The sequence below is a fragment of the Barbus barbus genome (genome assembly GCF_936440315.1).
Source record: "Barbus barbus genome assembly, chromosome: 22".
In the NCBI taxonomy this organism is placed as follows: domain Eukaryota; kingdom Metazoa; phylum Chordata; class Actinopteri; order Cypriniformes; family Cyprinidae; genus Barbus; species Barbus barbus.
In genome coordinates, this window is record NC_136750.1 from 13,946,080 (window position 1) to 13,962,233 (window position 16,154).

At 38.7% G+C, this 16,154-nt stretch overlaps 1 protein-coding gene across 2 annotated transcripts; it reads left to right on the forward strand.

The window, feature by feature from the left end:
• Positions 1 to 356: 356 nt before the first annotated feature.
• On the forward strand, positions 357 to 15,122 carry LOC306888384 (uncharacterized protein). 2 transcript variants are annotated; one of them, XM_079446625.1, is made up of 5 exons: positions 357 to 463; positions 7,837 to 7,903; positions 9,574 to 9,664; positions 10,543 to 10,790; positions 13,673 to 15,122. In XM_079446625.1, the coding sequence occupies exons 3-5, from the start codon at positions 9,639 to 9,641 to the stop codon at positions 13,861 to 13,863; spliced, it is 465 nt and encodes a 154-aa protein (XP_079302751.1). In that variant the 5' UTR covers positions 357 to 463; positions 7,837 to 7,903; positions 9,574 to 9,638; the 3' UTR covers positions 13,864 to 15,122. The 2 variants fall into 2 exon arrangements, with proteins under 2 accessions (XP_079302751.1, XP_079302752.1); XM_079446626.1 differs by lacking the exon at positions 7,837 to 7,903 and having other exon boundaries at positions 13,673 to 15,104.
• The last annotated feature ends 1,032 nt before the right edge of the window (positions 15,123 to 16,154 follow it).

The following is a 16,154-nucleotide window of genomic DNA, read 5'->3' on the forward strand; positions in this document are numbered from 1 at the left end:
ACAGACCTTACAATGATCAAAGGTGTTTCTGCATATGTCATTACTAAGAGTACTGTATATTAAATATGTCTTATTGAATAAATATTTTATATGGATGCTTAGCATGTTTCTGGATGTCAAGGAAAGGGTTCAGGCCAGCCTTTGGTGGGAAGAGCTGATTTAGGTTTAGCTCAGACATATTTATTTATTTATTTTGTGATTCTCATGTGATTCACGAACAGTGCATAAGCAACCATCTAAATTTAGGGCAGGGCCTGTATAGCTCTTTTTTTCTCTTACGCCCCTTTCTTGGGATTCTCTTTTCTCTCCTCCCAGTTTTCTTGATTTTATTCTTGATTATTTCGTCAAAATTTTCCATTCTATAACTGCTGCAGAAGAAGAACTACATACCTCAAGGCAGTCATAGCAAAATCTGAACCTGATTTTCTGAGATTTTATTAAGAAGACACCAGGTTTTATTCAAGTAAGTAAATTTTAATTGGTTCCCATTTGGGTGACACTTGATAAAGCCATATACATGAGGCATGAACATTGCATGTTTTTTTGTTTTGTTATTTATTTATTTTTTCTGTAAGAACTCTAAGCTTTCTGAAGCTTAAAAAAAAGAAAAAACACATATCGGAGTCCCTCACAAGAAAAAAAGTATAGAAATGCAAGTACATTTCAGTTAAATAGTGAGATAAAGCAGTGTGCTTGTGTAATACAAAACCCTTCCACTCCACCACCAAGACATTATTTTCAGATAAAAGGATTTTTTCTCTCTCAGGCTCAGTCCTTAGGATGCACTTTGATGTACATCAACTCACTCATTTTATACACCCGTTTCAACACTGCAGACATCTGCACATCACATTCCCATGACTGACCAACCTAAAATGTTATTACATTTTAGAAGCCTGAAAATGCCTAACCAATGAGAGTCATATGAAAATGTACATTTATATCACCATTTCTATTCCAGCACCTATAGTCACTTCTGTTGATGTATGATTCATGACAACATTTTTAGATTAGATTAGATTCATATGTTAGATTTACATATGTTATCTTATAGTTATAACCAACTACCAATAAAAGCACAAAAAAGTATGGCCTTTCATAGATTAGACTGAGCTCTTGTTTATTTTCTGTCCTCTTGAATACTGTCTGGGAATTAATGAATTCTGTCTTGTTGGGTGGAGACGGCTTGGAATTGCTTGGAATGTCTGCAAAATCTGGCCAACTCAGGAAAACAGAGAGGAAAAAATGGTCCTTCTAAAATGCAGCTGTGTATTGGATGCAAACCTGCAACCAGCATGGCATTAATGTCTCATTTTTTTCAGACTGTCTAAGATGAGAAATATATAGAATAGTTCAGATTTTCATTCCAAACAGCACTCAACTTCAGTCTGTCAAAGTGCAGTCATTGTGAAATAGCAGCGTCTGCTAGTTAATGATGTGAAAAATATGTTCATGTTTTATAAATCTCATAAAGATATCACTACTTTGAATTTTTCCCTGTTTTATAGATTCAAATCAGTTAATATTTTTTTACATTGATGAACAGAACATTTACATATGTTATCTTATAGTTATGACCAACTACCAATAAAAGCACAAAAAAGTATGGCCTTTCATAGATTACACTGAGCTCTTGTTTATTTTCTGTCCTCTTGAATACTGTCTGGGAATTAATGAATTCTGTCTTGTTGGGTGGAGACGGCTTGGAATTGCTTGGAATGTCTGCAAAATCTGGCCAACTCAGGAAATCAGAGAGGAAAAAATGGTCCGTCTAAAATGCAGCTGTGTATTGTATGCAAACCTGCAACCAGCATGGCATTTATGTCTCATTTTTTTCAGATTGTGTCTAAGATGAGAAATATTTAGAACAGTTCAGATTTTCATTCCAAACAGCACTCTGTCAAAAGGAGTCATTGTGAAATAGCAGCGTCTGCTAGTTAATGTGCAAAATGTTCATGTTTTATAATTCTCATAAAGATAGCACTACTTTGAATGTTTCCCTGTTTTATAGATTCAAATCAGTTAATTTTGTTTTTTACATCGATGAACAGAAATTTTTTTTTTCTGAGTGCCTATTTACACAGTGCAAATAGCCCATCTTGTTGGCAAAGGCTATTTACACTAACGTGTGATTGGGTTAGTCAACATTAAAAAAAGAAGCTACTTGAACATCAGTTTCAGTGGTGTAGATGGTAAGGCACATGCTTTTTGATGCGATCGACCCGAGTTCGAGCCCACCTTTTGCCAAACATTTTTTTCTCCCTTTTCAAATCTCATATCGCATCAGAAAGGCATTTATTTTCAATAAAAATGAAGGAAATAATCAAAAAGTTGAAAATAAAGTATCGGGTAGGGTTAGGGTTTTATTGTCCCAATAAGGTGGCATCCATTTAATAAATTTGAATTAAAATTATAATTTACACTCAGTACGTTATTATTGCGTACTGTTTTATAATGTACTACAATACTGAGGTGCAGATAATTGCCACTATTTGCAATAAGTAGTATAAATAGCAGAAAATCTTGCTATTTTAACATAGTGTAAATATAATCTATAGCTATTTGCACTTAGTGTAAATAGCGTCTATCACTATTTACAGTGCAAATAGCCGCTGTCTTTTTTTTTTTATGTGAAAATACTAAGTGGGAGTTGATAAGTGGCTTCATCATCAGTCCCTGAAACAATATATGAAGTTTTGGGCTGGCACTGTAATGATGGGTCAGAAGCATGTGGATCCATTTGCAGATAACTTTAATAATCAAAAGCAGGGTCAAACAGGCAGTGTTCAATCAACAATGGCAGGAATATCAGAGGCAGAGCAGAGGCAGAAACGATACCGGGCAGGAGTCAGGGCAGGCAGCAAAACAATAGGAATTCCAGAGAGCAAGATCACAAGGGCAGGCGGCAGAGAATCAACAGTAGTCAAACAGTCCAAGATCATACACAAAAGGGTCACAGAATCACAGGGTAAACACTCAGAAATGTCAGCCAGGGCAAAACAAAACTTCACAGTGAGTGTGAGTGCTGTTTAAGTAGTGGTGGATAATGGGGAACACCTGTGCAGGTGATTAGTCTCTGAACATTTACATTTATTCATTTAGCTGACGCAAGCGACTTACAATTGCTATATATGTCAGAGGTCGCACGCCTCTGGAGCAACTAGGGGGTTAAGTGTCTTGCTCAGGGACACATTGGTGTCTCACAGTGGATTCGAACCCGGGTCTCTCACACCAACAGCATGTGTCTTATCCACTGCGCCATCACCACCATATGAACGGGTGCATGGGAAATGGAGTCCGGGAAAGTCAATACTCAGGTGAGGGTGCCCTCAGGTGGCCATTGGAGAGAGCCACAGAGGTCTGATTCATGACAGGCACCACCGAGTGCTGACAAAATATAACAAAATTTATAAATTGTCAATTTTGTCCACTGGCCATATATTTCACCTCTTTCAAATTCCTGGGTCCTACAGAATCCAATAGTATATGCTATTTTGTCTGCTGGCCATTTTAATACAGGTCAAAAACCTTCTTTTTCAAATTCATCCTAGACAGTTTGATTTCACACAAATTTCACACATATTTTTTATTTAATTTTTATTTTTTCCTAGGCTTGATTTTGTTTATGAGGTGCAGTCTAAAATGTGTTAATGGCTGGTTTTTATTTATTTTTTTAAACATTATTTTTCACATAATTTACCTTTATTCCACACAGCTCTGTCCCTTCTCCTATAAACGAGCGGATCATTTCCTGTTTTTATGAAGCCCCTCCCTCAGAAATACACAATGGGCTCAGATTGGTTAGCTGGCCCAGTGTGTTGTGATTCGCTAAACCACCAGTGCAAATCTAAACATCACCCCCCTCTCACCTCAGCGCCATGTGTGCGGTGTTGTATTGTAAACAATGGTGTTGTCTATATTGCTTATCAGTTTGAGCCCGATTGAGACACAGAGAATATTAGTGAAGAGGATCGCGCAGCACTTGTGCAAGCATGGCTCTTAATGGCATGTTTTTTGTTTGTTGTTGCCTCATACTTTTAGATATGCTGTTATTTGTAAATGCTACTGCTTTTGTTAGCTTTTAATATACAGTTGTATCCTGGTTAAGGCTTTAATACAGTACGGCAACCACACGCATGTATAAAGCTTCTCATAGCTATGTGAAAATATGTGTATAATTGGAACGGTTCATTGTTGGAGCTGAGCTGATGATCTGAATGAGAGAGAGAGAGAGAGAGAGAGAGATGTGCAGAGCAGGGGGATGCGAGGAACAGCATTACGAAAAGCTGCTTTAGAACATTGATATACAGTATGTATAGATTTTTACGTGCAGTGCACCCCTAGTTTTCTCTTCCTCTTCTCTAAAGCAGTGCAGCATGGCCTTGCCCCCTTTGTTGTATATTCCTAGGGGCGGGGTTTATCTGGGTTTGCTCAGAACGAGCATTTTGATTGGATGAACATTTCTTGGGCCTACACCTTCCACAGAATATATAAATACAGATAAATGCATTTAGACCACTTAACTCAGATCATGTAATTAAAAATTGCAATCAACTGACAACCCTACTTATAAGACATTAAGAGTAAGCGTGTGTGTTTTTTCTATTAATCAGATTTGCAGTGTAAATAATCATGCCCCCTGCAGAGGGAGGCACTAGTGGACAGCGCATTTGGAATGAATGTATTTGCTATTCAGTAGCATTTAGCTCACAGGAACACTAATGTTTACAATGTTTTAAGACATTGGAACAATTCTGCCAGAGTATATCTTAGTATTTTTGCATGCTGTGCTGTCATTCTTTTGAGTATTTTCAAATGCCACATACCAATATAATCCTTACACCCCCAGTTTGAAGGCTATGTAATAAGTCCATAGTAACTATATACAGTTGTGGTCAGAATTATTGAAACCCTTGGTAAATATGATCAAAGAAGACTGTGAAAATTAACCTGCTTTGTTAATCCTTTTGATCTTTTATTTAAAAAATTCACAAAAAGCTAACCTTTCATTGGATAATAAGAATTTAAAATGGGGGGAAATATCATTATGAAATAAATGTTTTTCTCTGATACACATTGGTCACAATTATTGGCACCTTTTTATTCAATACTTTTTGAAACCTCCATTTGTCAGTTTAACAGCTCTAAATCTTCTCCTATAATGCCTGATGAGGTTAGAGAACACCTGACAAGAGATCAGAGACCATTCCTTCATCCAGAATCTCTCCAGATCCTTCAGATTCACAGCTCCATGTTTGTGCTTCTTCTCTTCAGTTCACCTCACTCATTTTCTACAGGGTTCAGGTCAGAGGACTGGAATGGCCAGCAGAAGCTTGGTTGTGTGCTCAGTGACCCATTTTTGTGTTGTTTTTGAGGTTTGTGTTTGGATTATTGTCCGGTTGGAAGATCCAAACATGACCCATTATAAGATTTCTAATAGAATCAGTCACTTATTGATTTTTTATCTGTTGGTATTTGATAGAATCCATGATGCCATGTGTCTGAACAAGATGTCCAGGACCTCCAGCAGAAATATAGGTCCACAACATCACAAATACAGCAGTATATTTCATTCTACACATGGGGTACTTTTTATCTCTGTGTTCACCAAACCCATCTTGAGTGTTTGCTGCTAAAAAGCTCATTTTTTAGTTTCATCTGACCATAGAAGCCAGTCCCATTTGAAGTGCCAGTCCTGTCTGATAACTGAATATGCTGGAGATTGTTTTTGGATGAGTGAGGAGAATTTTTCTTGAAATCCTCCCAAACAACATGTGGTGATGTAGGTGCTGTTTGACTATTTTTTCTTAAGGTTTTCTGACCCCGAGACTCAACTATTTTCTGCAATTCTCCAGCTGTGATCCTTGAAGAGTCTTTAGCCACTCAAACGCTCCTTCTCACCGTGCATTAGGACGATATAGACACACGTCCTCTTCCAGGCAGTTTCATTACATTTTCTGTTGATTGGAAATTCTTAATTATTGCCCTGATGGTGGAAATGGGGATTTTCACTGCTCTAGCTCTTTTCTTAAAGCCACTTCACTAATTTGTGAAGCTCAATTATCTTTTGCTGCACATCAGAAATATATTCTTTGTTTTTTCTCATTGTGATGGATGATTAAGGGAATTTGGGCTTTGTTTTCCCTCCTATTTATATTTCTGTGAAACAGGAAGCCATGGCTGGATAATTTCATGTTCATAATCACCCTAGAGTGCTCAAAATTGTGAATATGAATGGGAGTATACTTCAGAGATATTTTACTCTTAAGAATTTCTAGGGGTGCAATAATTGTGTCCAACGTGTGTTTGAGAAAAACATTTATTTCATAATGATATTTCCCCCCATTTTAAATTCTTATTATCCAATGAAAGGTTAGCTTTTTGTGAATTTTTTAAATAAAAGATCAAAACGATTAACAAAGCAGGTTAATTTTCACAGTCTTCTTTGATCATATTTACCAAGGGTTTCAATAATTCTGACCACAACTGTAAATAGCTCAAAAATGCAATAAAAAAAAAAAAAAAAGAATAATTTTTTTTTTCAACATATTTGGACTGTTCACATAAATTTGTTTGTGAGATATATTCATTTTTATAAACAGTGTGTTGTGAAGTCAAAGAGATAACATATTGCTTTCGAGAGCAATGTTGACTGAACAACTATAATAGACAATAATAGACCATGTAAAATAATCAGTTACACAACTCTAAAATCTGTAATTTATCAGAACTAAAAATGCAGAAAGGTTATGATAACACTTGTGACAGTTCCTGTCCAGAATAATGCAGGGGGGGGCACTTGGCATGCCTCACAGATGAATGGAGTGCATTTGAATTTGTGGTGTCAAAAAGATAAAATTTTGCTTTTGAGAGCGATGTTGATTGACTGAATGAATGAACAGTTAAATAAAAACAAATAAATATATAAAGACCATGTCAGTTATTCTTGTGTAAAAAATAAATACATAAATAAGCATAAATACAAAAAACATAAAACAAAATAAAAAACTAAACATACTGAAAGGCACCGCTACATGTACACAGCCTAGCTGTGATAAGACTTGTGACGGTTCCTGTCCAGAATAACACAGAGGGGCACTTGGCATGCCTCACACATGAATGGAGTGCATTTGCCACACAGCCTGCATTTACTGTGCCCCCCGTGTGTTTTTTTTTCGAGCCAACTGCACCAGAAATGGCAACAGGGTAGCCACCCTTTGTCCTTGGTGCCAACTATGTGGAACACAAAAACTAGCTCAACTAGGCTCAGCATCAGCTTTGACTTTGACCAATGGCAAACTGACAGCCTGGTACGTAAGAAGGACCAAACCTACAGAAATTTAAAATAATTGTATAAAATAATTATAGAGCTAGATGCACCAAAAATGTACTAATAGGAAAATAAAGTAATTAATGAATTGATTAAACAAATATATTTCACTTGTAGTAATATTTAATCCAGAATTTATTGTATTACCCTTTTTCTTTACTTATTATTTTCTATATTTATTTTTTATACTTTTAAACTTTTATTTACTTTTCATTTTTTTATTGTATATTTATTATTTATACATTTATTTATTTGATATTTGTTTATTCCCACATGAATTTATTTTCAGTTTATTTGTTTATTTTTATTTCATTTGTTTGTTTATTTCAAGTGTCAGCTCTAACTAAGCGATAGAAATAGTATTGTAAATGGGATGAGGAAGATCAACTGGAGAGTTAATTTTATCAATTCTAATTGTGATGTTGAATTATTTTATAGCGACCATAGTTTCCCAGAAATAGAAGCACAAAACTGAAGCCATCTACTTATGTGATTCTTCCTCACAGCACCAACATCAAACCGAGAATCATCACCTGCGTCATCAGATTCTAGGCTGATGACACCCAGTGGATGGTATGTTTCTACACTACTGCCAGTTTATTTTGTAGTCACTGGGAAATGTAACCCAAATCAAGATGTTCTCAATCAACCAATGACTTCTTTGAAGAACAGCAGGGCTGCGTTTCCAAAAAGCAGTGTAAGCCAGAGTAGGCGTAGAGACCTTTGACCTTTTATGATAAACTATTTACTCACAATGCATTTGGAAGTAAAGATGTTCTCTGTCATCAGCCTAGAATCTCATTGACTACAGTACGTTGATGGTTCCTGGCTTAATGAAGAAACTGTGAAAATAAGTAGCTGAATTCAGTTGTTATAAAATAATTAATCTAATTCACCTAATAATGAGTATATGAAAATATCTTGAAACTCTCCAGTTGATGCGACACATTCTGTAGCAAACTCTGATCTCTAGCGCTAGCTTAATCTGACGCTTCTGCTTGAGCTCTCAACCAATGATTCACCGGAGCTCTCCACGAACCACCTCCCTCATTTTGCATGCTCATGTTGCACACAAAAAAGTTAATATAAATAAATATGTGAATAAATACATGTTGGAATAAATAAATATTTAAAAAAAATGGATGGATCAATGTATTTGGAGGTTTTGTATTGGTAATCAACATTTGACCAACATCGCCTTTCCCTCTGGGGGTCATGCACTTTTTTTTGAAAGCCCCTAAAGGAACTTAAATTACTCAGCGAGTTTTAATCATACAAAAAAGAGTAATACATCAATCGAATCTGTAAAGGATTTTTTTTTTTGTATTCATGCATAACAACAAAACTTTGTAATTTTATAAAATAAAGAAAACAAACGGTGCGCTCTCTGCCATCTCCGTCTCCACAAACTGCTTTTAGAAACGCGTCACTAAAATGAACTGTAATTCAACAAATACTCAACACACAGACATGGGAGTTATATCTATAAAAAGCTTGAAGTGTCTACTTTTAAAAAGTCATGTCGAAAACAAATATTCTGTGAAGTAATCCGTGTGAAACCAACACGATGTTCAGTCTTTCCCATCTACCTCATTATCTCTAATGCGATCCCGCTCCGTAATATTTATTTTTCGCATTAGTTAACGTGTTATTGTGACATAAACTTGAACACGTTTAGTTGGGTTTTTCCCAAAGGACAACATGATGAATTCTCTGTTCACAAATAGATTTTAGTAGCGTGCTAAACAATAAGTTTCTCAGTTATAAAATATTCTTTTTTATAGTACAAAGCATGCGTGAGTCTATGGCTGCAGAATCATATCATAGGCTACTATAAAATCATGCATACTAGGCTACATGACTACAAAATCATAGTTGGGTTTTTCCCAAACTATATATTTGAATATGATGAGCAATTTATTGTATTAAAATGTCTTACGGCGCGATGATGCTTTCATGCTCTATATAAAACAAAAGTAATAAGAGTGTACACTGTAACATGATGAATGCTACGAGTCCAAGTATGTTTAGAACATGTTTATTATTAAAAGCCTACTCTGTTCAAAAATAGATTTTAATAACGTGCTAAACAATTAATTTCTCAGACATAAAATGTTTTTTTATGTCTATGGCTACAAAACCTATATATGTATATGTGTGTGTATGTATATACAGTAAAGAAGGTCCTGATATTAACATGCTCATTTTTTTTTATTTTATTGAATCCGATACCTGCACCACAGATGAATCCTGCTGACTTTCAGTCTCTTCAAACTGCTTTCCTCTGGAAGAGCTGTACCAGCATCAGATGACCAACTACACTGATATTTTATGGTAAAACAAAATCCTTGACTACTGATTATATATATATATTTTTTTTCTTGAATCCATGAAAGAAGCAGAAATACCTGCTATTTCCGTGTGTTATTTAAATCGAGCGTCAGCGTCAGTTCTGGCAGGCCAGGTAGTCAAGACTCTGCTAATGCTATTGCTTCAACACTGTCCCGCCAGCTGATCTGCTCCAGCTGATCTGCTTCAGCTGAGCTGCATTAGCTGGGTAACTCCCCTCGCTGCTCAATGGCCAAGCTCAAACAAGGCGCCCTATTTAAAGTGTTATACATGCTTGCTCATACATGCTTGCTGCTCGCTACTGCTGATCTGTATGCTGGTAAAATCACTCATGTTGTTAACCGTAAAAGTACTGATTCTACTAACCCTATTGTCTATGACTTCCGCCGCTGCCGAGGAAGAATGGCAAGACTCTTCTGAGGAAACCGGCCATCACCACTCCAATCGGACCAGGGGCAGGATGCCTGCCCGGAAGTTAACGCTACCGTTCGTAGGAGTTCTCGACGGTTGGCGAATAAATCCTCGTCCCAACCATGCATCGGCGATTGGCCCGTGGCAAAAATACTGGAAACCCTATTTACAAATGACATTCAGCCTCCGCGTGGCGCCTCTCACAAGGACCTACTTGTCCTCCTCTGCGATTCTCTAATTATCCCAGTTGAATCTCCGCCGGTGCCTCCTCCCCAGTCCTCCGGAAAAAAGCACACCTCGAAGCGCAAAAATCCCGAAACGGCCAGCAAAGCCCCAGTGCAAAAACGGACCAGCTGCTCTGTTCGTCCAGGTCCAAGTGCTTTTTCAGCACCTGATCCAGTGCTTATGGCACTTTCTGATATTCAATCTTCTCTCCTCGACATGTCCGCTAGGATATCAACACTGGAAGACGGCTCCCCTTCTAGACCTTCCTCAACCCCCGTCTCTGCTCAATCGACATCCACCCCGGCTTCAACCACCGCTGCTGTCTCCGATCCGCGCCAGCCTCAAGTTGATGACGTCACCACGGAATTTGTACCTAAAAGGACCCTAGCAACCGCCGTACCTCTTTCCACTGGCTCGCCTTTTTTCCCACCAGCTGCTGCCATCTCTCATCAGCTGAGGGGTCAGATATTGGCAGGTAATGACATTAACCTTGTTAAACTCTTGCTGGGCTCCGAGCTGTGTGAACGACGTATAGTAGACTGTGGTGACGTACAGGTCGAGCTAAAAGATGGGGACCTTAGACTTTCAAAAATTCTAACTTTTCCCGAGTTCTGTACCGCATTTGGAGTTTATAGGGATGTAATTTGTGAGGTCCAACCAGCGCGCAGAGCCAAACTAGATACCTATCTGGCCATAATTTCTGATCTAGCTCTCTCTTACGGTGGGGTTGTGTTCTACGAGTATCACAAGTCTTTTTCTGCAAAGGCAGCTATGTTCATTCAACGCTTTAATCAGCGACTAGACTGGTCCGTGGTCGATCTCGCGCTCATAAGTAGACACTTCACAGGTCACCAAATCCTGTCCTGCTCCGTTTGCGGCTCTCTCTCGCATTCTACTAATTTATGCTCTAAATCTAAGCCTATTTCTTCCATGTCTCATCCCGGCCCCAGCCATAAATCTGGCCCCCAGGTGAATAACTTTAGTACTCCTATTTGCTTTAATTTCAATGAGAATATTTGTAGGATGCATAATTGCAAATATTTTCATGTTTGTAGCTACTGTGGGAACGCCCACCCAAAGTCTGTGTGCCCGAGGAGAACCCGCTTCATAAAAATGGAGCGAAAGAAATAAAACCATCAACTCCCATTAACGTCCCCAAGCTGGGACAGGCGTTGAGAAAGCATCCTGACCGCTGTTTTGTGGATTATTTACTGACTGGTCTTGTTCAGGGGTTTTTTGCTGGCCGGCTGCATTTTCCTGCTGTGTCTTTTCATTGCCATAACCTATTGTCCGCGTCTCAGGAGCCAGAAACTGTGGATACCTTGCTCGAGAAAGAGGTTAAGAAAGGATTCATGATAGGCCCATTTGATAATTCTCCTTTCCCGATTTTTAGGGTAAGTCCTATAGGGGTAGCCACTCGAAAATATTCGGGTAAAAAACGTTTAATTATCGACCTTTCTGCTCCCCACAATGGTTTGGCTGACAGCATCAATAGCCTTATTCCTTTAGCCCCATTTTCTCTGTTTTACAACACTGTCGATGATGCCATCAATTTCATAAAAAAGGCAGGACGCGGAGCTTGGCTTGCGAAGGCAGACATTTCCGATGCTTTTAAAGTTATGCCATTGCATCCCTCACAGTGGCATATGTTCGGCGTTCAGTGGAGGAAAAAATTGTATTTTGCGGTTAGACTCACTTTTGGCTGCCGTAGCAGTCCAAAAATATTCGATACCTTGTCTGAGGCTTTGTGCTGGATTCTTCTTAATAACGAGAAATTATCCTTCGTCCTTCATCTTTTAGATGATTTTCTCAAACGCACTTTTTCTGAATTAGGCGTTCCTCTCTCGGAGGAAAAAACCGTGGGTCCAGTCAAAGTCATCGAATTCTTAGGCATTTCTCTCGATTCAAATCGAATGCAAGCTTCACTCCCCCTCGAGAAATTAGCTCGAATAAGACAAGTTATGAGAGTCGCAAAAAATTCAAAATCTTTTTCAAAAAGGGACTTGCTCTCTCTTTTGGGGCACCTTAATTTCGCGATGAGAGTAATTCCTCAAGGCAGATCTTTTATTTCCAGGCTTCTTGACCTTTCTAAATCTGCAAAAGCTCTCAGTGATATAGTTACTTTAGATGCAGGATGTAGATCTGAGCTAAAATTTTGGTCTCTGCTTCTAGATAAGTGGAATGGTATTTCCTTTTTTCTTAATGATCTCATGGAATCATCTTTAGCTCTTAATCTGTATACTGATGCTGCACCTTCCATAGGGTTCGGGGGAATTTTCAAAAACGAATGGTTTGCGTCCGCCTGGCCGGAAGAATTGCGTTCCTTACCTGCCGGTGATTCCTCGACAGCCCTATTAGAATTGTATCCGATCGTCGTTGCATGCATTCTGTGGGGTAAACACTGGGCTAGGAAACAAATTATGTTTTTCTGCGACAACGAAACGGCGGTTAATATAATTAATAAGAGGCGTTCATCCGTTCCGTTTATCAACAGGTTCATGAGACGTCTTACATGGCTGTCAGTTATGGGGAACTATCATTTTCGTGCAGAACATATTCCCGGTTTGAATAACCAAGTGGCCGATTCTTTGTCTCGCTTCAATTTTCAGAAATTTCATCTCCTGTGTCCAACTGCAGCACAATCAAGCCTGGAATGCCCGCCTTTCAGCCACACCATTCTAGATTAAAAAACCCTCTTCGATCCTATATGCATTCTGCTGCGCAGTACATGCGGGGGGGTTTGGCTAGTTCTACATTAAAATCGTATGACTCTGCATGGTCTTATTTCATCAGTTTTTGTGCTTCTTTATCTGTAGCTGCTCTGCCTGTCAATATATCATATATTAGTGCGTTTATAGTCCACTGCTTCGAGGATCGAAAACTGCAGCCTTCTTCAATCAAAAGTACGGTCGCTGGCATTCAATTCCATATGCGCTGCCTGGATCCATCTGCTTCCAGTATTTTGGAAAATCCTTCCATTCGCCTTTTGCTGAACGGGATCAAAAGACAATCTCCTCAAGGCAATGATAAACGTCTTCCTTTTACTCTACCTTTGGTTAAACAAATCATATCAAAATTACGGGATGGGTGTTTTGGGCAGTACACCGATCAGTTATTAGAAACAGTCATTCTCACAGCCTTTTTTGGTTTTCTAAGGGGTGGTGAAATTTCTTCACGCACTTGTTCATTTGACCCAAATCTCAATCTAACAATTTCTGATGTCTCAATTCATGATCACCATTTCACATTATTTTTAAAACATTCCAAAACTGATAAAAATTCTAAAGGCGTCATCGTGTACATCTCTGAGTCTAACACTGTGTTTTGTCCTCTGATTTCCATGTTGTCCTATTTGAGGTACCGCCCCAGTGCTGATCCGCAGGAGCCGCTGTTCGTCACGCAGGCAGGGAAAACAATGTCCAGAACCTGGTTTTCTTGTCACCTACGCCTCCTTTGCCAATTCTGTGGACTGCCCCCGGACCGCTATACTGCTCATTCTCTGCGCATCGGCGCAGCAACAACAGCGGCAGCATCTGCTCCGGTTTTAACCCTTAAAGCCATGGGGCGGTGGTCTTCTGCTGCTTACGAACGATACCTCCGTCCCGACGTTCGGGCTATTCTTGACGCCCAGAAAGCCATGAGCTCAAGTCTCTGATTTGTTTCACTAATAAACGCATTTGATCATTACTTTGCTCGCGCTCTGCTCAGTAACTCCCCTGGATGCGCAAGGTTGGGATGCGCTACCAGCTGTTTAATTCCTTCAGCTCGTTCTCAGAAGGTGGCTTAGTCATAGCGCTCACACCGTAGACCGTCAAAACCGTCAAGACGGATAATTCTAGGTAACAGCATGTTTTTAGCTATTGCGGTCTTGAATAGTCATTTCAGTAATTAATAATTTAATATAGCCTAATATAAATCACTAAATTAGGGCGGCTCAGACGACACCGTTCGAGACACTCAATTTCTGTTTTGGGGAATAGCTCATCTAGTCAAATAACGTAATGATTATAACCTATTGCAAATTATCCGTATTATTCGTAAGATTACTAGGCATATAAATCATCCTCTGTATCTCAGAGGATTGCCAGGTGTGGTTTGTTTGGGGGGATATTTTAGCTCTCACAGTCCTAAACTGTGTGAACGTTCCCTAATGCTGCTGCTGTCCTCTGACTCTCTGCTATTTCATGGTGCTCATGAAAAGTCAGAGGACTCCCTGAACAGAGCCATACCGCCAAATTTCAATTCAGGAACATCAACCTGTTTGCAATCTATTCAATAAAAATTCTTAAATTATTTTATTGTCTGTCTTCTTGACTTAATGGACCTGACAGAAATCGAGCGTCAGCGTCAGTTCTGGCAGGCCAGGTAGTCAAGACTCTGCTAATGCTATTGCTTCAACACTGTCCCGCCAGCTGATCTGCTTCAGCTGAGCTGCATTAGCTGGGTAACTCCCCTCGCTGCTCAATGGCCAAGCTCAAACAAGGCGCCCTATTTAAAGTGTTATACATGCTTGCTCATACATGCTTGCTGCTCGCTACTGCTGCCCGCCACCTCCCCAGCTCCTCCTTATGCATAACGTGGCATTTTGCTTTGTCATGTTGCCTGCTCTGTTCACAGGGGGGATATTTTAGCTCTCACAGTCCTAAACTGTGTGAACGTTCCCTAATGCTGCTGCTGTCCTCTGACTCTCTGCTATTTCATGGTGCTCATGAAAGGTCAGAGGACTCCCTGAACAGAGCCATACCGCCAAATTTCAATTCAGGAACATCAACCTGTTTGCAATCTATTCAATAAAAATTCTTAAATTATTTTATTGTCTGTCTTCTTGACTTAATGGACCTGACAGAAGTATGATTTACTTGTTTCACTTGTTGAACAGATTCTGTTGCAGGAATGACTCGCAGTCTGTTCACATCTCTGTGGTTAGATCAGTGTGCACAATGTGTCTTTGATCTTCATTATGTATGTTTTGATTATACTGTGTTGTAAATCAAATACAAATAATTCATAGATTGAAAACTTATAAGGAATGTATTTGCTAAATTTGTGTAAGCAGTACACATCAAAACATGCATAATAAAAATGCAGTACATACAAGATTCGTCTTAACAACGAGTCACAAACGCATCCACTGCTGAAATCCTGGTTTAGTTAGAAAGGCAAGGGTCCACAGAACAACATCCCATAGAGTACTTTTAGTCCAATGAAACGATAATGTTGTAATATGGATGGTAATTCCTTTGTTATTGTGACATAAAGTTGAACACATTACTAGTTGGGTTTTTCACAAACAACAACATGATGAATGCTATGCATCTAAGAATGTTTAGACCGTGTTTATTATTAATACTCTGTTCACAAATAGATTTTAACAGCGTGCTAAACAATTAGTATCTCAAATATAAAATGTGTTTCTTTACGATAGTACAAAGCATGCGTGAGTCTATGGCTACAAAACCTATATATACACATACACAGATGCTCCTGATATTAACATGCTCACAAATGTTTTTTTTGTTTGTATTTTACTGAATCAGATGCCTGCACCACAGATGAATCTTGCTGACTTTCAGTCTCTTCCAACTGTTTTCCGCTGAGAGCGCTGCACCAACATCAGATGTTCAACTACACTGATATTCTATGGTAAAACAAGATCCTTGACTACTGATTATGTTTGTTTCTTCATGAATCCATGGAAAGAAGCAGAAACACTTAAATAATACGTAAATATCATGTATAACTTATGTTTCACTTGTTGAACAGAATCTGTTGCAGGAATGATTCAAAGTTTGTTCACATCTCTGTGGTTACAACTATGACCTTCATTATGTATGATTTG

What these genes read in the sequence shown, in the direction of transcription:
- LOC306888384 (XM_079446625.1), top strand. Translation starts at nt 9,639, where the DNA reads ATGACCAACTACACTGATATTTTATG. An exon ending in AACTACACTGATATTTTATG is followed by an intron (nt 9,665 to 10,542) that starts GTAAAACAAAAT and finishes CATGTCCGCTAG; the next exon opens with GATATCAACACTGGAAGACG. An exon ending in GAGGGGTCAGATATTGGCAG is followed by an intron (nt 10,791 to 13,672) that starts GTAATGACATTA and finishes GTCCTATTTGAG; the next exon opens with GTACCGCCCCAGTGCTGATC.